Source organism: Leucoraja erinacea, chromosome 3 (assembly GCF_028641065.1).
Source record: "Leucoraja erinacea ecotype New England chromosome 3, Leri_hhj_1, whole genome shotgun sequence".
NCBI classification, from domain to species: domain Eukaryota; kingdom Metazoa; phylum Chordata; class Chondrichthyes; order Rajiformes; family Rajidae; genus Leucoraja; species Leucoraja erinaceus.
Genome location: NC_073379.1, coordinates 220,403 through 245,511, shown reverse-complemented (window position 1 = coordinate 245,511; position 25,109 = coordinate 220,403). Strand labels below are relative to the sequence as shown.

General features: G+C 47.5%; 1 protein-coding gene across 1 annotated transcript in view; it reads left to right on the top strand.

The window, feature by feature from the left end:
* cplane1 (ciliogenesis and planar polarity effector 1) overlaps window positions 1-1,931 on the top strand; it is a 147,686-nt gene extending 145,755 nt beyond the window's left edge. Inside the window, exon 51 of the mRNA XM_055630462.1 lies at window positions 1,653-1,931. Coding sequence (XP_055486437.1) covers window positions 1,653-1,680 — 28 coding nt within the window. The 3' untranslated portion in view covers window positions 1,681-1,931. The remainder of the gene's footprint in view (window positions 1-1,652) is intronic.
* Window positions 1,932-25,109: the final 23,178 nt, after the last annotated feature.

Sequence of the window (25,109 nt, the reverse complement as noted above, 5' to 3'; positions counted from 1 at the left end):
ACTCTCTCCCCTCCCTTCTCTCTCCCTTCTCTCCCCTTCTCTCTTTCTCTCCCCTTTTCTCTCTCTCCCCATCTCTCTCTCTCCCTTCTCTCTCTCTCTCTCCCCCCTTCTCTCTCTCTGCCACTTATGCAGAGCGGCTTTGGAAGTTGAGAACACTGGCACTGACAGCAAAGATAGACACAACATGATGGAGTGACTCAGTGGGACAGGCAGCATCACTGGAGAGAAGGAATGGGTGGCGTTTCGGGTCAAGACTCTTTAGACTCAGTCTTCAGGTCTGAAGAATGGTCTCGACACGAAACGTCACCCATTCCTTCTCTCCAGAGATGCTGCCTGAGTTACTCCAGCATTTTGTGTCCATCTTCGGTTAAAACAGTTTAAAGATGGATGTGGGGTTCTGGACCAACTGCTGACAAGTCCCGACCCCCGGCAACGTCATGTCCGTTATTTGTCTTTTCTGTTGAGCGGCATTCGGCCCGTTAGCTTGTAGGCGACGCCGCCTTTTCGGGTCGGTGGCGTTTTGGGTGAGCGGGCCATTGGCTTTTAGGCGACGCAGCCTTTCGGTTAGTTGGCTGTTAGGCGTCCCACCCTTTCGGTTAGTTTGCATTGAGGCATCCCGCCCTTTTGGTTAATTGGCGTTTCGGCTTTGTTTCCATTAGTTTATTTGGCTTCCACTTCTTTGCTTTGGCTTCTTGTCCGTCAGCGCCACATCCAGGTACCATTGAACACACTGCACGTTGTTTCAAGAAACTCTCCTGGATGCACCGAATGAAGTCTGCCCTGTCTACACAACAGCCTTCCCCCGGTCCCACCATGCGAGTTTACCCAAGAGCTCTCCCGAGTTTAAAAAAAATCAAACTCGTGGTAAGTACGTAGAATGTACGTAGTGGCTACGTCGGAGCTCGTGGATGACTCATAGCGGCTCGTAATGCTAACGGCAGGTACTCGGGAAACGCAGTAACTCATGAAGTTTTTTCAACAGTGAAAAATGTTCAAGAGTAAAAAAATACTCGTGATGAAGTACCACGAGTTTGATTTTTTTTTTAAACTCGGGTGAGCTCTTGGGTAAACTCGCATCGTGGGACAGAGTCGGCCAACGTAGGGATAATGTGACTGTGAGTGTGTGCATGTGCATAATTGTGTGCGCGTCGGTCAATATGTGTGTATGTACACATGCCGGACAGTGTGTGTATAAATACGTACGAGTGTGTGCGATCTCTGCGTGTCAGTGTATGTTCACAAACACTATGTGAATGCATGTGGGAGTGGGCCAGTCAGTGTGCGTGTGTGTGTATATGTGTGGCGCGGTCCGTGTGTGTGAGTGTGTGTGTGATTCGTTATCCCGTCCACGACCCCCCTGGCCCCGCCTCTCCTTAGCCCCACATCCACTAGCCCCTTCGCCTCAATCCTTTTACCCCGTCCCAAACCCCCCTCCCTGCCTCCAACCCCCTCCACATCCCTAATCCCCCCATCTCTGTCCCCAATCCCCCTTGACCCGTCCCAAACACCACCTCCCTGCCTCCAACCCCTCCTCATCCCCGTCCCTAACCCCTCCTCCCATCCCCTCCCCTCCCCGTCTCCCTCTCTATCCCCAACCCTCCCCACGCCCTCTGAACCCTCTACACCCTGTGAACCCTCTGCCCACCCTGCAGCAGCACAGTCCAGTTGCACAAGCGCTGAGCCTCGATGTCAACGAGCTGGGCTCTGCACAGTCGTGAGAATTCTGTGCCGGCTGAACAAATTCAAGCAGATCGGGGAGCAGCTCTGGAGTGGGAATCCATCGGGACCCTTGGAACTAGGTCCAGGATAGATCCGAATGCCACTGCTTGCGATGTTGTGTTGAGCGCTGGAATCCATGCCACCTACGGCGGATATTTATTGTACAATTTTTTACTCTTTCACCTCCCATTAAAGTTTTACTCTACACTCCAGCCGACTGTTGCTCTCACCCACTGGATAGTTCCGTTTTGTTTAGAGATACAGCGTGGATACAGGCCCTTCGCTCCACCGTGTCCGCGCCAACCTGCGATCCCTACACATTAGTTCAGTTTAGTTTATTGTTACGTGTACCGACAGATAAGGATCACATGCAGACAGGGATTAGTTTAACTTGGCATCATGTTCAGCTTGTAGAATTCGGATGGTTAGAACTGCGAAATATCCAAGGGCAGAAAACATTTGTTGGAGTTGTGTATAGTAAGTAAGTAAGTTTATTGGCCAAGTATTCATATACAAGGAATTTGCTTTGGTACTCCGCCCACAAGTAACAACATGACATACAATGACAGTTAAAAATGACTCAGAAAACACTAAACATTAATAATAATAAAACATTAATGATAAAACACCATTGATCAAGCATGTGAACCAACAAAATACCAGATCAAAGGGAGACTACAATTTTTAGCTAATGAGTAGAGCAACTACTCGTGGATAAAAACTTTTTATTTCTGGCAGCTTTGACAGTCCAGAGTTTCCTTCCAGAGGGAAGTGATTCAAAGAGTTTGTGGCCAGGGTGAGAGGGGTCAGAGATGATATTACCCGCTCACTTCCTGGCCCTTGCAGTGTACAGTTCATCAATGGAGGGAAGGTTGCAGCCAATAATCTTCTCAGCTGATCAGACGATTCGCTGCACCCTCCAGGTGTCGTGCTTGGTGGCTGAGTCAAACCAGACCATGATGGAGAAGGTGAGAACAGACTCTACGATGGCCGTGTAGAATTGGACCATCATTATCTGTGGCAGATTGTGCTTACTCGGCTGCCGTAGGAAGTACACCTCTGTTGTGCCTTTTTGACTGTGGAGTAGATGGTTAGCCCCCCACTTAAGGTCCTTGGAGATGATGGTTCCCAAGAACCACCATATAGACCACCAAACAGCAGTAGTGAGGTTGGAAATAGCATCAAACAGGAAATTAGAGATGTGTGTAGCAAAGGTATAGCAGTTACTAAACTAAGTGGGACCCATTAGCTCCCAGCATCACACGGGAGGGTTGGTCACCCAACGCAATATTCCACCTCTCCACCAATTCCAATATTGCTGACTGGTGGGGGGGGGGGGGGGGGGGGGATTTCTGTTGCGCTAATATTGGTGTGGGCCGAAGGGACTGGTTTCCCGATGGCTAGTATGGACATTGTGGGCCGAATGGATTCTTCGGCTGGCAGCTCAGTCACTGAGGCCTGGCAATACACTCACCCGGACCTGGCAGGCTGGCAGTTGAGAAACTGCCAGAAATTCTGCCCAAAACAGATGACAGACTCTGTGAGAGAGAAGGGGGAGAGGATGGACCTAATGGATTATTGGGCTGGCACTTCAGTCACTTACGGCTGGTGGGCTGGCAGTTCACTTACTCATGGCTGGTGGGCTGGCAGTTCACTTACTCATGGCTGGTGGGCTGGCAGTTCACTTACTCATGGCTGGTGGGCGGCTGGTGGGCTGGCAGTTCAATCACTTACAGCTGGTGGGCTGGCAGTTCACTTAGTCAAGGCTGGTGGGCTGGCAGTTCAGTCACTTACAGCTGTTGGGCTGGCAGTTCACTTACGGCTGGTGGGCTGGCAGTGCAGTCACTCATGGCTGGTGGGCTGGCAGTGCAGTCACTCACGGCTGGTGGGCTGGCAGTTCACTCACTCACAGCTGATGGTCTGGCAGTATCCTTAAAAAAATAGCATACCGTACGTGGGTTTTGAATTACATTTTACTCAGATGCAAGTCAAGGAATGGCATAACTGTTAGTAGTTAATTGGACATAATCAACCTTAGCAAATTGACAATATCCGATTGAAAGGGAGTGGGTGTTTAAGCTGTCAGGACATTTTATTATTTGCCAAAATATACATCTCAATACCATAATGATAGAAATCTCAATATCTGCACGGCCAATGTTCACCAAGCACTTTAGCTGTTGTTGTCCCTTCAGCTCTAGCTTTTCTTTACCTTCATTTCTCTTCACTTTTGGAATTCTGAAGTAGGATAGATCTCTCACAGTTACCCCGACTTCCACAATTATTTACAGTGCAAAAATTCAACATTTGGCGTTTTTTAACAGGTAGGAAAGTACGCGTTTCATGTATTAACAACATATACCGGAAGCTGTGATGTCCTCCAGATGAATTGAACAGTTCCGTTCATCAAGCCCTTTCACCCGGAGACCTTATGTGCAACCCCCCCTATACACACACAAACACACACTCACACACAGACTCACTCACACATAGACTCACACACACATAGACTCACACACACACACACACACACAGACAGACTCACTCATAGCCACAAACACACAGATTCACACAACCAATACTAAAATGCCAAGTAACTTCAGAACGTAGTGAACATACAGTGTGTAAACCGAATGATTCAAACATTTAAAGCCTGTCGAGGCTGCTGATGAAGCAAAAACGTGCTTTAAATAACGTCCAACAAACACACTCACCATAGACAGAGCAGATAGCTCTCTTGAATTAATCAACCACGTCTTCACTCTGTCTTCTGCAGCCAGCGCTTCTTGCCTTGAACCGTAAATGACGCACAGCGCCATCTTGCCGCTAAACAGAAATAACGTCATCGGCGCCATCTTTCCACTAAGCGAAAGTCATGGAATGAGTGCCAATTTTGCAATTAAACACAGTCCTGATCTAATAAAATGTTTATTCACGCTTTATCCATCCGAAAACGGTTGAAAGCTCTTTAAAAAGCTAAGCCAATTGGGCAAAAAATTTGCAGGCCAACAAACACATTTTCTGAAAGCCCTTTAAAAAGCCAAACCAATTGGGGAAACACTTAGAAAGCCACCAAACACATTTTCTGAAAGCCCTGTAAAAAGCCAAGCCAATTGGGCAAACACTTTGCAAGCCAACAAACACATTTTCTGAAAACCACATCGAGGGGACTCACCGTGGAGTAGACTTGCGTTCAGTGTTATTCGCAGCTCAGAGAGCCGTGACCTTCTCGCTTCCTCCATCTTGCAGAGACTGAGTGAAGCACGACATTTCTGGGTTTTATAGTCCGGAAAGCCAGCGGGGGCAGCAGAGATCTTAGTTTTAGTAATATAGATTATGGGTGACGTTAATTTACATATAGATTGGGCTAACCAAATTGGTAACAACACTGAGGATTTCCTGGAGTGTATACGGGATGCTTTTCTAAACTAATATGTAGAAGAACCAACGAGAGGGCAGGCCATCCTAGAATGGGTGTAATGAAGAAGGAATAATTAGCAAACTTGTTGTGCAAAGCCCCTTGGGCAACAGTGACCATAATATGGTAGAATTCTGCATTAAGATGGAAAATGACACAGTTAATTCAGAGACAAGGGTCCTAACCTTAAAGAAAGGTAACTTTGATAGTATGAGACAGGAATTAGCTAGGAAAGACTGGCAAATTATACTTAAAGTGTTGACAGTGGATATGCAATGGTAAAGAGTTAAAGATCGCATGGATGAATTACATCAATTTTTCATCCCTGTATGGCATAAACATAAAATAGTGAAGGCGGCTCATCCGTGGCTAACGAGGGAAATTAGGGAGAGTGTTAAATCCAAGAAAGAGGCAGAAAATTGGCCAGTGGAAGCAGCAAACCGGAGGACGGAGAAAATTAGAATTCAACAGAGGAGGACAAAGGGATTAAGAGGGGGAAATAGACAATAGGTGCAGGAGAAGGCCATTCAGCCCTTCGAGCCAGCACCTCCATTTAATGTGATCATGACTGATCATCCTCACGTACCACGTTCCTGCCTTCTCCCCATATCCCCTGACTCCGCTATTTTAAGAGCCCTATCTAGCTCTCTCTTGAAAGCATCCAGAGAACCTGCCTCCATCACCCTCTGAGGCAGAGAATTCCACAGACTCACCACTCCCTGTGAGAATAAGTGTTTCCTCGTCTCCGCTCTAAATGGCTTACTCCTTATTCTTAAACTGTGGCCCCTGGTTCTGGACTCCCCCAACATTGGGAACACGTTTCTTGCCTCTAGTGTGTCAAAACCCTTAACAATCTTATATGTTTTAATGAAATACCCTCTCATCCTTCTAAACTCCAGAGTGTACAAGCCCAGCTGCTCCATTCTCTCAGCATATAACAGTCCCGCCATCCCGGGAATTAACCTTATAAACCTACAATAGCAAGAATGTCCTTCCTCAAATTAGGGGACCAAAACTGCACATAATACTCCAGGTGTGGTCTCACTAGGGCTCTGTACAACTGCAGAAGGACCTCTTTGCTCCTATATTCAATTCCTCTTGTTATAAAGGCCAACATGCCATTCGATTTCTTCACTGCCTTCTGTACCTGCATGCTTACTTTCATAGACTGATGTACAAGGACCCCCAGATCCCGTTGTACTTCTCCTTTCCAAATTTGACGCCATTTAGATAGTAATCTGCCTTCCTGTTTTTGCTGCCAAAGTGGATAACCTCATATTTATCCGCATTAAACTTAATCTGCCATGCATCTGCCCACTCCCCCAACCTGTCCAGTTCACCCTGCATTCTCGTAGCATCCTCCTCACAGTTCATACTGCCACCCAGATTTGTGTCTCTGCAAATTTGTTAATGTTACTTTAAATCCCTTCATCCAAATCATTGATGTATATTGTCAATAGCTGCGGTCCCAGCACCGAGCCTTACAGTAATTCACTAGTCACTGCCTGCCATTCTGAAAGGGACCCATTAATCCCTATTCTTTGTTCCTGTCTGCCAACCACTTCTCTATCCATGTCAGCACTCTACCCCCAATACCATGTGTTCTAATTTTGCGCACTATGTGGAACCTTATCAAATGCTTTCTGAAAGTCCAGGTACACTACATCCACTGGCTCTCCCTTGTCCATTTACCTAGTTACATTTTCAAAAGATTCCAAAAGATTAGTCAATCATGATTTCCCCTTTGTAAATCCATGCTGACTCGGACCGATCCTGTTACTTCTATCCAAATGTGCACTATTTCATATTTTATAATGGACTCCAGTATCTTCCCCACCACAGATGTCAGGCTAACTATAATTCCCCGTTTTCTCTCTCCCACCTTTTTAAAAAGTGGGATAACATTAGCTACCCTCCAATCTACGGGAACTGATCCTGAATCTATAGAACATTGGAAAATTATCACCAATGCATCCACGATTTCTAGAGCCACTTCCTTAAGTACCCTGGGATGCAGACCATCAGGCCCTGGGGATTTATCAGCCTTCAGTCCCATCAGTCTATCCAACACCATTTCCAGCCTCATGTGGATTTCCTTCAGTTCCTCTGTCACCCCAGATCCTGTGGCCACTACTATATAAGGAAGATTGTTTGTGTCCTCCTTAGTGAAGACAGATCCAAAGTACCTGTTCAACTCATCTGCCATTTTCCTGTTCCCCATAATAAATTCACCTTTTTCGATCTTCAAGGGTCCAACTTTGGTCTTAACTAATTTTTTCCTCTTCACAAACCTAAAGAAGCTTTTAATATCCTGCTTTATATTCTTTAAATTGGTAACAACACGACTAACATTGGTAGTGGGGAAGATGCTCGAGTCGATTATTAAAGATGTAATAGCAGCATTTGGAAAGCAGTGACAGGATCGGTCAAATTCAACATGGATTTATGAACGGAAATCATGCTTGACTAATCTTTTGCATTTTTTTGAGGATGTAACAAGTAGAATGGGTAAGGGAGAGCCAGTGGATGTGGTGTATCTGGAGTTTCAAAATGCCTTTGAAAAGGTCCCACACAAGAGATTAGTGTGCAAAATTAGAGCACATGGTATTGGGGGCAGAGGTGGGAGGAGAGAGAGAGAAAGATGTGATGACAGGGAGAGAATGGGTGGGTGGTGGGGTGAGCAGAAGGGATGAGTGGGATCCTATGATGGGGGCAGACCGCCCTCTCTCTCCCCCCCCCCCCCCCCCCCCCCCCCCCCGTCTCTCAGTAAGTCCCCCCTGCGCGATCGACCGCCCTCACTATCCCTCTCCCTCTCACTACATTTCCATCTCTCCCCTCTCTCTCGCATTCTCTCTCCCTCTCTCTCCCACATTCTCTCTCTCTCTCGTTCTCCCCCCTCTCTCCCACACGTTCTCTCTTCCTCTCTCATTCTCCTTGTTTCTCTCGTTCTCTCTCTCTCTCTCTCTCTCTCCTTTCACCGTGTCTCTCTCCATGTCTCTCTCTCAATGTTTGTACATTTCTGAAGCCGTTTACACGCTAATTGATGAAAGAAGCAGCCCTCTATTTTTCTCACGAATTTCCGCCTCCTTTCTAGTCGAAACTGTGTGAAATTTGTCAAGAACAAGACTGGTCCGCTCCGCGCGTATGCGTGTATGTATGTATGTATGTGTGTGTATATATTTTTGCAATGGTAAAACTAACCATGTCCCAGTTTTATTTATCTCTGCTCCTCCTCCCCTCCTCCTTTCTCACCCCCCCCCTTTCTCCGCCCAGCTCCGACGGAGGCCAGGCCAAAACTACGCTTAAAAAAAATCAGAGCTCGGCGCACAAAAAATTAAATTAAATCTAAAACAATTGAAAGAAGAGAGAGAACGAAACGAGAGAGAGAGAGAGAGAGAGAGAGAGAGGGAAAGACAAAGACAAAAAAAATAATATGCAGACCATCAGGCCCTGGGGATTTATCAGCCTTCAGCCCCATCAGTCTACCCAACACCACTAAAGGTGGATTTCCTTCAGTTCCTCCGTCACCCCAGATCCTCTGGCCACTAGTACACCAGGGAGATTGTCTGTGTCCTCCTCATATCCGAAATACATGTTCAACTCATCTGCCATTTCTTTGTTCCCCATAATAAATTCACCCTTTTCAGACTTCAGGTGTCCAACTTTGGTCTTAACTATGTTTTTTCCTCTTCACATACTTAAGAAAAGCTTTTACTATCCTCCTTTATATTCTTGGCAAGTTTACCTTCGTACCTCATAATTACTCCCCGTATTGCCTTTTTAGTTATCTTCAGTTGTTCTTTAAACATTATCCAATCCTCTGGCTTCCTGCTCATCTTTGCTATGTTGTACTTCATCTCTTTAATTTTTATACTGTCCCTGACTTCCCTTGTCAGCCACGGTCGCCCCATATTCCCCTTGGAATCTTCCTCCCTCTTTGGAATGAACTGATCCTGCATCTTCTGTATTATTCCCAGAAATACCTGCCATTGTTGTTCATCTCTCTCTCATCCCTGCTAGGGTATCTTTCCATGCATGCGCTCAGGGCTCGGATTTATTAATGAGCCGAAGCATTGAGGTGAGCGGATATTTCACCGCGCACTTCACCTGCTCCCTGAACTTGGACTGGGTAACCGCGTAAATAAATGTGTTGGTGCAGCAGCTGAGATTCCTCAGCAAATACCCGACGTTGTTAAAGATATATTGAAAATCATTCATATCAACTCCAATTCCTGCCATCTGATAATAGACGACGTTTACAACCAGCGTCAGCCACAGGAGAATGAAGCTGACGGAGATGGTGAAGAGTAAAACCACAGACCTCCTCCTGCTCTCCATCTCCGGGTCACTGCGGTTCTCCCCCTTGCTCTCTCCCCTCAGCCCCTTACGGACCCGACTGGCCACTAAAATGTGGCGGACTGTCAGAGCGTTGAGCAGCAGGATTACAGCGAAAGGGACGAACGGAGTTAAAATCGTGTCGACCCAATCAAATGCCACCCACCCGGGGTCAGTAAAAACCTTGTCCACAATGGCACAGCCCCACGGGACATTGTCGATGATTCTCCAGGGTTCCCGTGTGAAGTAGCGGGGAACGTTTTTCAGACAGAGCAGAACGCCGGCTGTTGCAGAACCGCAGCCGCAGTTTTCCCGGTGCAATATTTTGTTTTCAGCTTCTGGCAACAAATGGCGACAAACCGATCAAAGGTGAAAGTGACGGTGAACCAGACAGAGCAGTCTGTAGCTGCAAACTTCAGTACAGCGTTAACACTGCACACAGGGGTGATGGACAGGAAACTCCAATAAAAGTAATGATATTTGATCCAATACAAAATGACCTCGGTGATGACGGCCAGTAGATCGGCCGCTGCCATGGCCACCAGGTAGCGAGTGGTGCAGGTGGAGAGGCCGCACTTTCCCCGGGACAGGATCACAATCGCCACTAAATTCACTACGGAAAGGGAAGGAAACGGACACTGGGCATTAATGAACACGATCTCCGGGGCTGAACACCGGCTCGACTTCCAGCTCAAGATCAGGAGTGTTGGAGTCGGTGCGCGGCGGCTGCAAGTTTAACAATGTGAGAGCCGGCTCCGACTGTGCCCGACCTGCCTGCCTGCTTCGGGGATAAGAGATAAGGCGACGGGCGGACGGGGTAAAGGGCGGGAAGGGAACGAGCAGCCACCCACTACAGTAGGCGCAATGGTCCTTCCTATAGTTAACCCTGCTGCTCGCCGTCTCTGATGGGGCCGGTTTCACAGGCTTAACCGTGACCTGTCGCGTTTACCCAGGGCTCTGGGAACTCGACATCTGATGGGGACGAGGAGGGTTCCAGAGGGAAAGCAGGTACAACTTCGAATCTGGCCGCAGAGAGGCTCCGTTAATGGATTCATTCCACAGTGAGTTCAGTTCGGCACACACACACACACACACACACACACACACACACACACACACACACACACACACACACACACACACACACACACACACACACACACACACACACACACACACACACACACACACACACACACACACACACACACACACACACACACACACACACACACACACACACACACACACACACACACACACACACACACACACACACACACACACACACACACACACACACATCCGCGGCTACTGGTATCGATCCAATTATTGACCAACAGGCTGTGGGTGGAATCCGACTGTGGCAGACAGACTCCACAGTGAGACAGTGTCCACAAGAGCGGCTGTTCACTCTGATCAGTGAGAGAAAAATAGGGTTATTTTCACCTGTTTGAAAAATAAGAAACATCACAGCGTTAATTCAAAAATATTTCACTGAGAGGAGTGCTCACATATTCTTGCATAACGATCACCTGTTGGGAACTTGTAACATGATCAGAATCAGGTGAACACCAGTTAACACTCACACGGATGGAGTTATAAAACTTGAATTGTTCTGCTCACTCACTCACTTACCAGGGACTCCAACGGCAGCAATGATCACGTACAGGATTTTCTGCACGCCGTAATATTCCCTCAGCTTTTCCCCCATTTTCTCTGCCCAGCGACGGTTCCCCGTGAGTTTCCTGTAATCTCTCGCAATTAAATGCTGGGGCAGAACATTCCTTGAGATTTTATACAATTTTCCGTCTCCGCCGGGGCAGTGGAGTTTCAACAGAGTTTAAAAATAGAGATTTAGAATGATTCGCAAACCGATGACATCAGCCAGCCGATTGAAATCCCTGCTGAGATAGGTTGTGATTTATTCAGGGAATTGATTGAGAAACGCTAAGGACTGGGAATTGTGGCGATAGATACTGAGGGGTGGAAATTGTGACGGCGGCATTGTTCAGGCAAAGGGGATATTGTTTCAAACTCCATCAGATCTACCTCTCCACCTCATGTTGTTTGTCTGATTTCCTTCAATCCGTTTCACTCAGCAAGGCAATGCCAAATTCCAGGGACCCTCTCAGGGCTTCTGGTGCCCAGTTTGAAGGTGGCCTGGATTGGGCAACTTTGTCCACAGGTTGAGGAATTAGTTCAACAGATTACCCCGGACTAAAATGTCCTTTCCACTCTGCTTCACTACTCAATGTGATCGCGGCTTCACTAACTGTAACCTCAACCCCACATTCCCGCTGACGGACCCCGGTAAACCATTCACTCCCTGCTTGCCTGGAATAGATCTGACTATATCACGGGGCAATAACATTCTCTGCCTTCCTTCATCACCTCTGGGGAGGAACGACCCAAAGACTCACGACATTCAAACAGAAACATTGCCGCCTCAGAATTGTCCTAAGCCTAAATAAAATGGCGAATGATGCAGCACCTCTCCCTCCTCTCTTTTTCTCCCTCCATCCTTACTGTTGTCACTCTCTCTGAACGGTTACTCTCTCTCTCTTACGCTCTCTATTTCCCCTCTCTGGCTGTCTTCTCTCCGTCCACTGATGGAGTGACATACTGTGGTGGTACTGTTGGAGGGGCACAATGTGGTGGTGCTTATGCAGTGACTCACTATGGTGGTACTGGTGGAGAGGCAAACTGTGGTGGTACTGGTAGAGTGACTCAGGGGCACACTGTGGTGGTACTGATGGAGTGACATACTGTGGTGGTACTGGTGGAGTGAAACACTGTGGAGCAGTACTGATGGAAGGACACATTGTGGTGGTACAGATGGACTGACATTATGTGGGTAGTACTGATTGAAGTGACCCTGTATGGTAGCACTGCTGGAATGACACTGTGGAATAGTACTGATGGAGTGAAGCAGTGCAGGACAGGGCAGGCCAAACCAATGAGCTGACTGCATTTGCACTTCACTCCCACTGCCATTGCAGTTTCAAGCACTGGGCCGTCCAAGCCAAACAGCTGACTGCATTTGCATTTCACTCCCGTGCCGTTGCAATTACAAGGACAGGACAGGCCAACCCAAACAGCTGACTGTATTTGCATTTCACTCCCAATGCCATTGCAGTTTCAAGGACAGGGTAGGACTGGGTAGGACTGGGCAGGCCAAGCCATTGAATTGACTGCATTTGCATTTCACTCCCACTGCAGATTCAAGCATTTCATTCCCATTGCGATTGCAAGTTGAAGGACAGGGCAGTATATGGCAGGCCATGTCAAAGAGCTAACTGCATTTGCATTTCACTCCCACTGCCATTGCAGTTTCAAGCACTGGGCAGGCCAAACCAAACAGCTGACAGCATTGGCATTTCGCTCCCACTGCTATTGCAGTTTCAAGGACAAGGCAGGCTAAGCCAAAGTGCTGACTGCATTTGCATTACACTCCCACTGCCATTGCAGTTTCAAGGACAGGGCAGGTGAAGCCAAACAGCTGACTGCATTTGCATTTCACCCCCATTGCAATTGCAGTTTCAAGGACAGGGCAGGCCAAGCCAAACAGCTGACTGCATTTTCATTTAATTCCCATTGCCATTGCAAATTGAAGGACAGGGCAGTATATGGTAGGCCAGGTCAAAGAGCTGACTGCCTTTGCATTTCACTCCCACCGCCATTGCAGTTTCAAGGACAGGGCAGGCCAAGCCAAGCAGTTGACTGCATTGCATTTTACTTCCAATACCATTACAGTTTCAAGTACAGGGCAGGACAGGGCAGGCCAAGCCAAACAGCTGACTACATTTGCGTTTCTCTCCCAGTGCAATTGCAGTGTCAAGAACAGTCAGGCCAAACCTAACAGCTGACTGCATTTGCATTTCACTCCCACTGCCATTGCAGTTTGAAGGACAGCGCAGGCCAAGCCAAACAGGTGACTGCATTTGCATTTCACTCCCACTGCCATTGCAGTTTCAAGCACTGGGCAGGCCAAGCCAAACAGCTGACTGCCTTTGCATTTCGCTCCCAATGTCATTGCAGTTTCAAGGACAGGACATGCTAAGCCAAAAAGCTGACTGCATTGGCATTTCACTCCCAATGCCATTGCAGTTTCAAGGTCTGGGCAGGCCACACCAAACTGCTGACTGCGTTTGCATTTTACTCCCACTGTTATTGCAGTTCGAAGGACAGGGCAGGCCAAGCCAAACAGCTGACTGCATTTGCATTTCACTCCCATTGCCATTGCAGTTTCAAGGACAGGACAGGCCAAGCCAAACAGCTGACTGCATTTGCCCTTTTAAAGCCGTCGAAAACCCTCTAAACCCGTCGAGATCCCTAAGCTCTAAGCACCGCTAAACACCTCTAAACCCTTCTAATCCCCTCTAAACACCTCCAGGGGCTACTCCAAGCCCCATCTACATCCATGTAAACTACTATGAACCCTTCTAAACCCCCTAGAAACACCTCTAAACCCATCGAAACCCATCAAAACACCTCTAAACCCCCCGAAGCCCCACTAAAGCCCTCTAAACGGCTCTAAACCCCTCCAATAACCTCTCAACCCCTCTAAACCTCTCGAACCCCTCTTCAAACCAATTTAAACCCCCCTCTATAGACCCCTAAACCCCTCCAAACACAACCCTCTAAACACATCGAAACCTCTAGAAACCCCTCCAAACATCTCTCAGCCGCTCTAAAACCCTGTAAACCTCTCCAAGTCCCTCTAAACCCAAATCTTTCCAGACACCTCTAAACCCCTCTATACCCCCTGTAAACACATTTAAACCCATCTAGGCCCCTCTACACCTCTCTAAACCCCTTGAAGCACCTCTAAACCCCTCGCACAGGAAGGAGCTGCAGATGCAGGTTTCAACCGAAGAATGACACAACATGCTAGAGTAACCCAGCGTGACAGACAACATCTCTGGAGAAAAGGGTCTCGAATGTCCTACACGCACTGGGGCCAACTTACATTTAAACCTGTATACCTACAAACCTATGCGTCTTTGGAGTTTGGGAGGAAACCGAAGATGTCGGAGAAAACGACGCGGTCAGGCAGAGAACGTACGAACTCCATACACACAGCACCCTTGGTCGGGATTGAACCCGCGTCCCCGGCGCTGTAAGGCAGCAACTCCACCGCTGTGCCACCGTGCTGGATAGCTTTAGCTGAGAAACACAGATATAACATACGTGGTCCCAAAAAGCTGGAGTAACAGCGGGGCAGGCAGCATCTCTGGAGAAAATCCACGCGGTCACGGGGAGGAGGTACAAACCGTGCGGACGGCGGCCGTGGTCGGAATCGAACCCGGGTCCCCTAAATCCCCATTTATTGGTGTCCTCCTCTGATTCACCAATTAACGCTGCGCTCCCTAATTCCACATTTAAGAGTGCGCTTCCCTAATTCCCCATTTACTGAGGCTTGCTGTTTTTGCACCAGGGCTCGCAGCTTGTGCGCCCTGCTCTCATTTTCCAGCGAGGTTCGCAGCTTTCGCACCAGGCCCGCACATTTCGGACCAGGCTGGCACTTTTTGCGCCTATGTCGCACTTTTCCCACCTGAATCGCACTGTTCGTACCAGGCTCGCTCTTTTCGTAGCAGGCTCGTACACACTGGGGACTATTTACATTTAAACCCGTATATCTACAAATCTGTGCATCTTTGGAGTTGGGAGGAAAATGAAGATGTGGACAGCAACCTTGTTCGGGATTGATCCCGGGTCTCTGGCGCTGTAAGGCAGCAACACTACCGCTGTGTCGCCGTGCTGGATAGCTTGAGCTGAGAAACACAGAAACAACATATGCGGTCACAAAAAGCTGGAGTAACTGCAGGGCTGGCTGCATCTCTGGAGAAAATCCACGCGGTCACGGGTGGAACGTACAAACCGTGCAGACGGCGGCCGTGGTCGGAATCTAACAAGGGTCTCTGAACCTGTGAGGCAGGAACTACCGCTGCGCCGTTGTTTACTGGAGCCCTCCACTAAATTCCCATTTGCTGGTGCTATCCCCGAAATCCCCATTTACTGGTGTCCTCCTCTAATTCACCATTTAATATTGCGCTGCCCTAATGCCCCATGTATTAGTGCCCTCCCCTAATTCCCCGTTTACTGAGGCTTGCTCGTTTCGCACCAGGCTTGGAGCTTGTGCGCCCGGATCGTAGTTTGCAGACGAGGTTTGCAGCTTTCGCACCGAGCTCGCACTTTTCACACCGGGCTCGCACTTTTAGCACCGGGCTCGCACTTTTAGCACCGGGCTCGCACTTTTAGCACCGGGCTCGCACTTTTCACACCGGGCTCGCACTTTTAGCACCGGGCTCGCACTTTTAGCACCGGGCTCGCACTTTTCACACCGGGCTCGCACTTTTAGCACCGGGCTCGCACTTTTAGCACCGAGCTCGCACTTTTAGCACCGGGCTCGCACTTTTAGCACCGGGCTCGCACTTTTCACACCGGGCTCGCACTTTTCGCACCGGGCTCGCACTTTTAGCACCGGGCTCGCACTTTTCACACCGGGCTCGCACTTTTCACACCGGGCTCGCACTTTTAGCACCGGGCTCGCACTTTTAGCACCGAGCTCGCACTTTTCGCACCGGGCTCGCACTTTTCGCACCGGGCTCGCACTTTTAGCACCGAGCTCGCACTTTTCTCACCGCGCTCGCACTTTTGGCACCGGGCTCGCACTTTTAGCACCGAGCTCGCACTTTTCCCCCCGAGCTCGCACTTTTCGCACCGAGCTCGCACTTTTCGCAGCGGGCTCGCACTTTTAGCAGCGGGCTCGCTCTTTTAGCACCGGGCTCGCACTTTTCACACCGGGCTCGCACTTTTAGCACCGGGCTCGCACTTTTAGCACCGGGCTCGCACTTTTCGCACCGGGCTCGCACTTCTAGCACCGGGCTCGCACTTTTTGCACCGGGCTCGCACTTTTAGCACCAGGCTCGCACTTTTAGCACCAGGCTCGCACTTTTAGCACCAGGCTCGCACTTTTAGCACCGGGCTCGCACTTTTAGCACCGGGCTCGCACTTTTAGCACCGGGCTCGCATTTTTAGCACCGGGCTCGCATTTTTAGCACCGGGCTCGCACTTTAGCAGCTCGCACTTTTAGCACCGGGCTCGCACTTTTAGCACCGGGTTCGCACTTTTAGCACCGGGCTCGCACTTTTAGCACCGGGCTCGCACTTTTAGCACCAGGCTGGCATTATTCGCAGACAGCTCGCACTTTTAGCACCGGGCTCGCACTTTTAGCACCGGGCTCACACCTTTCGCACCAGCTCGCATTTTTAGCACCAGGCTCGCACTTTTAGCACCAGGCTGGCATTATTCGCAGACAGCTCGCACTTTTTTGCGCCACGCTCGCAGTTTTCGCACCAGGATCGCAGTTTTCGCACCAGGATCGCACTGTTTGTACCAGGCTCGCTCTTTTCGTAGCAGGCTCGTGCTTTTCTCACAAGTCTCCTATTTTTCGAAGGCGCCTCGCACTTTTTGCACCACTCTCTGAAACTCTCTGAACCCTCTAAATGACTATACCCCTCTGAACCCGTCTAAACACATATGAACCCCTCTGAACAGATCTAAACCCCTCTATACAAATCGAAAGCCATCTAAACAACCCAGAAACCCCCCTGAAGTCCTCTAAACCACTCTGAACCCCTCTAACCCCCTCTCAACCCAACTAAATCCCTCCGATCTCCTCTGAACCCCTCTAAACTCCTCTAAACCCCTCTGAACTCCTCTAAACCCCTCTTTTATTTTTTATTTTAGTTAGTTAAGTGTTTTGTTTGGAGGTCTAGACTTTTTTATGTGGGGGTGGGTGAGGGGGAAACTATATTTCAGGGTCCCTACCTGGTCGGAGAGGCAGCTTTTCTCTACCGGCGGGCTTGGAGCGTCGTTTCCTGTCGGGGACCGCCCAGAACTCGGCTTCGGCGGCGGCACAGCGTTGGAGCGCTATCACGAAGCGGAGCGGGCGATGCCTTGCCCGGGTCGCCGCGCTGGAGCTCCGGTGAGCTGAAGATCGCTGAGGAAAACATCACGGAGCTGCGGGACTGTGGAGCGATCAGCTGCGGGTGGCGGTGCTGACTTTGCACCGGGAGCCTGGGATCTCTAGATGAGATCGCCAGTTGTGGAGCTCCAACCGGCGTGGCCTTGTTGGCTTTGGAAGCCGCAGCCTCCAGTATGGAAGCGGCTGTTCCAGGGTTCCCAGGCCGCTGAGAGGATTCTCCCGACGCCGGAGCAACATCACCCGGTGAGAACGGCCAGGAACATCGGGCCTCTGTAGAGGCAACTGTGGAGGCCTCAATAGGCCCAACTATAGGTGAACTGGGGTTGGGGACTGGACTTTGTGCCTTCCCTCACAATGGGAACCATTGTGGGGGATGTTCTTTATGTTTAAAACTCTTATTAATGTTATGTCTGTATTCCTTCTTTATGTGCTGCAAAATGGCAAGAAGCATTTCACTTCACTACACCTAGGTGTATGTGAATGTGACCAATAAAATACCTTTGATACCTTTAAACCACTCTGAACCCCTCTAACCTCCTCTCAACCCATCTAAATCCCTCCGATCTCCACTGAACCCCTCTAACCCCTCCTAAACCCCTCTAAACCCCTCTAAACCCCTCTGACACCTAACTTTGAAACCCCTCTAAACCCCCTCTGAACCCCATCTAATGCCCTTCAGATCTCAACCTGCCTAAACCCAACCCTCTAAACTCCTCTGAACCCCCTGTGAACCCCCTCTAAACCCCCCTAAAAACCCCCCTACTAAACCCTAAAACCCTCGAAATGGTGAACCTCTCTGAACCCCTCAAAAAAACCCCTCTAAACCCCCTCTAAACCCCCTCTGAAAACACCAACCTCTAATCCCACTTAACCTCCTCTAAAACCCTCTAAACCGACCGGAACCCTAACCTAAAACCCCTCTAAAAAATCCCCTCTAAACACCTCTGAACCCCTCTGAACCCCTCTAAATCATCTAAACCCCCCCTAAAACATCTAAACCCCTCTGAAACCTCCGGAACCTAACCCAACTGAACCCAAAACTAAACCCTCTAAACCCCCCTAAACCCCCCTAAAACACCCCTAAAACCCCTCTGAACAACCCTGAACAAAAACCGTAACTCCCTCCAAACCCCTCCTCTCTAAACCCCTCTAAAAATCTAACAACCCCATCTAAACCCCTCTAAACCCCTCTGAAACCACTCTAAAACCCAACTAACCCTCAAAAAAAAAAAAAAAAAAAAAAAAAACCCAAAAAAACCTCTCTAAACCCTCTCGAAAAAAAAAACCCTCTGAAATCTTAAAAAAAAAACCCCTCTCAAATCAGTTTTAAACCCCTCTGAACCCATCTGAACACCCGTAACTCCCTCCAAACCCCTCTAAATCCCTCTGACTCCTCTGAACCTCTATGAACCACTCGAAACGCTTCAAAACCACTCTAAACCCCTCTGAAACCATATGAACCTCTCTAAACACCTCTAAACCCATCGAACCTACCCAAAGCCCAACTGAAATCCAATCTAAACCCTTCTAAACCCCATCCTATCCACTCTAAACACCCCAAAAACCCACTAAATCCCACTAATCCCCTCGGAACCCCTCAAAATTACACAAAACCCCTTTAAGTAATCAGTTGACCCCGAGGGGGACCAATATCCTGGCGGGGGGATTTGCAAAGGCTACTGGGGAGACTTTAAACCAGAATGGTTTGGGGGGAGGGACTTAAATAGAGACAGCTAGTAGACAGTGTGTGAGGCAGGAGGCAGAGAAGGGAAGCACTCAGACCCAACATGTAGGGGGGAAAGAAAAAAAGATAATAAACTCAATGGTCCGAAGGGCCAATTTCCATGCTATTTCTCCAAAGTAGAAACCACTGAATGGGCTGGATTAATAAATTATAATTGGCTTAAAATTAAGGCCATGAATATTAAACTATAACGTTAGCGCTAATTTAACCAGGGAATATAACTAGGTCTAAACAGTGCTGGAGGTCCTCAGTGGGTCAGGCACTATCTTGCTGACACAAAGTGAATGGACAGACATTTTGGGTCATGAACCTTCTTCAGACTGTGGAATATGTCAGAGAAAGTGGGCAGAGAGATGGGAGCAGGACAAAGCCTGGCGAGTGATAGGTGGATACAGGTGAGGGGGTGGTTGGCAGATGAATGAAGTAAGTGACAGAGGCTGGAGGTGAAAAGGACACAAAGGTTGTCAGATAAGAAGATGAGAGCATTGAAATGCAAAGCCAGAGGGATGGATAAAGGTGCAAGGGGAAGGAGGAAAATATAAGACTCAGGAATGAGAAATTAGCTTACAGAGGGGTAGGAGCAGTGACTGAGGTGTTGGGGAAGTGTGGGCACCAGGGTGGGGGTGCAGGGTAAGATGGGAGTTTCCATCAGTATCCTCTTCTCCCTCTCAAAGTGCCACATTTCCCTTTTACCCCCTTCACCCCCACCCTGTCCCATTACTCCCCTATACCTCCCACAAGCTTTACATTTCACCTTCTGAAACATTCTCCTCGCCTTCTGAAACATTCTTACCTTTCCATCTCCAGCCTTTGTCACTTACTCCACACTCAACTCCTCACCTTACCCACCCATCACTTGCTAAGCATTACCTCACCTCACCTCACTTTCCCAGCTTTCCCCACTCCAGTCTGAAGGATTCCAAACAGATACATCTATCCATTTGCTCCACAGATGCTGCCTGACCCACCAAGTTCCTCCAGCTCTCAAAATTCCCTTTTAAAATAGTCACAGAAAAATTTAAATATTTGGGAATGGAAATCACTAAATTCTCCACAATTCTGCCCAGCATGTGGATTGGATTATAATGGAGAGAGAGGACTGCTCCCCTTGTAATATTGGAGCGATCCTCCTCTCACCAATGAACTTGAATAACACAAATTATAATATAAATCCAATTATACACAGTACAATTAGAACCTGGAAACAATTGAAACATAACCTAAAATTAAGAAATCTATCTGTTATCTCCAATAGTTAATAACCTATCGTGTAAACCCTCTATTATAGATAAATCATTTACACAATGGGACAGAATAGAAATTAAAACACTCGGAGACTTGTACGAAAATGGAAAATTATTATCATTCCAACAATTACAAATAAAATATAATTTGAGAAATAACCATTACTTTAAATATTTTCAAATATCTGACTACCTGAAAAAATATACACAAGATTATTATAATATGCCACCAGATTTACTGGATGAAGCAATGAAGCCAAAGGCCGAATCATCAAACTTAATATCATACTTGTATAACATTATTTTAAATATAGAAATACCATCAACTGCCGGTATTAGAAGAGACTGGGAACAAGAACTAGCTATAAAAATTTCAAAAGAGAGGTGGGATAAACATTTACAATATGTGCATAAATGCTCGATTAATGTTAGACACACCCAAAATCAATTCAAAATCTTACACAGATTATACTATTCAAAAACCAAAATAAGTAAACTTTTTCCTAACATCTCACCTGTTTGTGATAAATGCTGATCTCAGGCGTACACACTCATTTGCTTTTTGTATAAAAATTCTAAAATTCTGGACTGAAATTTTTGAAAACTTCACAAAATTATTCAAAATAAAACTGATACCAAAACCTGAGTGGATTATCTTTGGAACAATGGAAGGTAGCCCTGAACTAAATGTGTTTCAAAATAATCTATTTAATTATGGGCTAATAATGGGAAAAAAGCTTATACTTAAATTTTGGAAGAACGCTCGTAACCCAACAATAAATATGTGGATTTCAAATATGTTTGAAACATTACACCTGAAAGATATGAGACTCCTCCTTGCAGGTAAATCAGACCACTTACAAAAGACGTGACCTGCATTTATCGACTTACTACAAGAATAAGGTGCATCAGTACTTCAAAAAATAAATGGTGTCAGGATCTGGTAAGGGGGGAGGAAAAATATGAAGTTGGTATATCCCTTTTGCGTGGTTTTTATAATAGATCTTTTGTTTTTTTTTCTTTTTTCCTTCGTTCTTTTCTAGGGTCTATTTCTTAATTCTTTTCTCTAACTAATGGGTTTAAATTTTTTTTAATTTTTATTGATCACTCTTTTGCACGAACACAACTGTCGCTCTCTCACTTTCTCACTTTCTTTATTTTTATTTTTCCTTAAAGCTTAACAAATGAAGGGGTACATTAAATGTAATAAGATATATCTGGCTTGTACTACTGTAATTTACTGTACTTCTAATAAATAAAAATATATTTAATTTTCTTTTTTAAATCTGGTCTAGCGGGACGTCCATGACCCTCACTGCGGACGTTGCTGCAGCCCTGGTGGAATGAGATTTAAATATTTTAGTATCATCCCCAGCATCCGCCAGAACCTGTTTCAGCCACCTGGAAATGGTCTGAGTTGAGACCCTCTTATGTGGTTTCATGTGGCTGACCAATAATGCTCTCAGACCCCCTTAGCCCCTTGGTGACCTTGATGTATTGCTGGAGGTGAGCAACTAAACATAATTTTGGATCCAAAGGGTATGCCATGAATTCTAATTTAAGTCGCAAGGTACCTGGTGTACTCTGTTTGATAGGGTCGTACACAAAAAAGATGAACCCACTGGCAGAGGTGAGCATCTTGTCCAGACGTAGCTTCCTCAAGGACTGGACCCGGTGAGCTGACACTAAAGCCATGAGCATGGCCACCTTGTGCCTAAGCCGGAGTAGAGACAGGGAAGATGCTGGAGACCATGAGCAAAGTAAATTTAGGACCACCCCAACATCCCAAATTTCAGTATATTTGGGTCTAGGAAGGTTCAAATTAAAGACTCCCCTCATGAACCTTGAAACTAAAGGATGAGATCCCACAGCCTGGTGTTCTGAACTAAGCAGCAAGTATGACGACAGCGCACTTCTGGCACAATTTAGAGCACTGTAGCTTATTTTCTCATCGAAATGCAACCGAGAGCAACTGAAGACTGATTCCTGGGATGTCATGATTTTCATAAGAAGAAAGACTGGATAGACTCGGCTTGTACTCGCTAGAATTTAGAAGATTGAGGGGGGATCTTATAGAAACTTACAAAATTCCTTATTTTTTTTTTTTTTAATAATATTTTTATTAGTAGTCATATTATAAAGTATAGTTACATATTATAGTAAAAAAACTTTTCATATACATCAGTCATACATTACTAAAATTTTCAATTGTCGATTACTTCTGCTTCTAGTGTTTTTTTATATAGAAAAAGAGAGAAAGAGAGAAAAAAGAGTTACATATATCAAAAATACAAAAAAGGTGGAATGGATTACTTATAATACATCATTGGAGATAGGTTCGTAGATTGTAAAGTATGACTTTTCATCTAATCCTGAGTTTAAGTTTCAGTTGGGCCAATCTATCCCGTCAGATAATTTTACTTCGGAGTCACGTGAGTGATTCCGTGAAGAACCCGCCCAGTGCGCTGTTGCGGCATTATCGCACAGCTGTGCACACGCGGCCAGCGGGAGTCAGGCGCTCCCGCAAACCAAGGAACGTGAGGTAAGTACCTACCTTAATCGGGCCTTGTGGTTTTTTGCTCCAGGGGGAGCAAAGCAGCAGAGGAAGCGGCCCCCGTTCGACTCCAGCGAAGGAGCCGACAGTGGAGGGGGATAGGAGCAAACGGGACCGCACACGCTGCGGATCGCTGACAGGGAGCTGCGCTGATGCCGGTCCGCTGAACAGCTGTTTGGTTAACAGCAGCGGACCGGAGGGAAATTTAAAAAACCCGACCGGCAGCCCTGCAGACTCCTGACAAGGAGAATCGCCGCCCGGGAACCGCTACAATGCCGCCTGAAAAACGGCAGGCAGCCTCTAACTACAGGTAAGACAAAACCTTACCAAAAATTTAGGTCTAACAGGAACCAACTTCCTCCAATACTGGAACAGGCTGGAGACAGCAAAAACAAGTATGTCTGTCTCCCCAAGCCAGAGGAGGTCATGGAGTTACAAAACCTCCAGGAAAACGAGGGGTCACTGGCTGAATGCCAAGGGAGCTGACACTCCTACCCCAGTGCTATTGCACTAGCCATCTCCCTTGTCGAGGGATTGATGCAACAACGGAGTTTGAGCTATGCCTCCTCCAATTTATAGCACACCCTTTTGCTCCCTCTTTTGAGGCTAGCTAAGGAGGCCAGGGCTGGGCTGGCTTAAACGCTGGGCAGGCGGACGAGAATAGGAGTATGCCAGGGGAGCAGGATCAGGAAGAGCTGCTGGGTGTCGTGGGCCACTACATGGCTCCTCCACGCGACCATCTTCCCAAACAAAGCCCTGCAGGAGTAGGCCTTTCTAGAGGTAAATCTGCAGGCAGCTGGGTCAGCAGACTCGCAGACAAGAGCTAAAAGCAGCGAATTCTGAAGCTCCTAACAGAAGGGTCAAGATGTCACCGCCTTTGCTCGTTTTTTCCACGGATCATACTCACCTAGCAGGCGAGACGCCATGATGACCAAGGTGGTTCTCCCAGGATGAGACTATCCCGTTGCACTACGAGTGTGCTGACGCCTAAGATGTTCCCAAATTTGGGATACTCGACTGACATTTGTGCATATAAGACCTGCCCTCAACCCCAAATATACGGGGCTATGCAAACCGCTGCTGCGGGAGAGAGGCAGCTAAACCCGTGCGCCTCATGAGGGCAGGCCATGGAACGAGCAGGACATCGCATCCAACACCCAGCTGGCAGCACCCCTCGGATCCACCAGCAAATATCGAACAAGGACTGGTGAAAGCCTGGCGACCGCCTCACATTACCCCCAAAGTTCTTTTTAGACAGGGGCCCAGAGTGGCCGTGGGAAAATGCGCCGCCCCACCGACAGCACCAGCATACCAGCAAAACAGCCTTCATGAAAAAACAATGAACATGGAGGTAGGTAGTCTGGTTCCTCCCAGTTTACACAAAATAAGGAGTGTTCTACTAACTGCGGGGGGGGGGGGGGGGGGGCATTTACACTTGTTGATAAAAGCATGGGGTGCTGTCACAAATAACTAATATACACTCAACAGTATTAGTGGATACAAACTTGAATTCAAATTGGGCATATTACCGCCAGTTCAGCAATGCACCCAAACGGCATTTTCTCCCTCTAAGAAAGAGAAGCGAGAAGGTCAAGCTGAACTAGAAAGGCTCATTACTATACGGATCATGGGAGTAAACATGAACCATTGGAATTTGTATCGAATATATTCACCAAAACTACAAAAGATGGTGAATGTAGCTAAAGGTATTAAGCAGTTTGAACGCCAGATATCAATTTGGTTGCACAAGACGGAATCACCAGTAACCTATGTATGTGACTTAGGAACCAGATCAGAGGCAGCAGCGATAGATACCTACACGCTGGAAGGGGGAATTTCTGCTTTGCCTTCCTCCCTTCTGCCTCATCAGTCGGGCACTTCGCAATACAGATGGAATCTGTCTCCGAGATATTGAACGTGCCCGACCGGCCTACACAGCCATGGTTCCCAGTTCATCACGACATGGTGGGAAGTCACCTATGGATTTCCCTAGTGGACCATGGTTGCTGACTCAACCCAGTATCAGGCATAAGCCACCCATGCCATAAAAACATCAAACTCCTGGGTGTAGGTTTTGAATAGACCTTACCAGGGACTGGGAT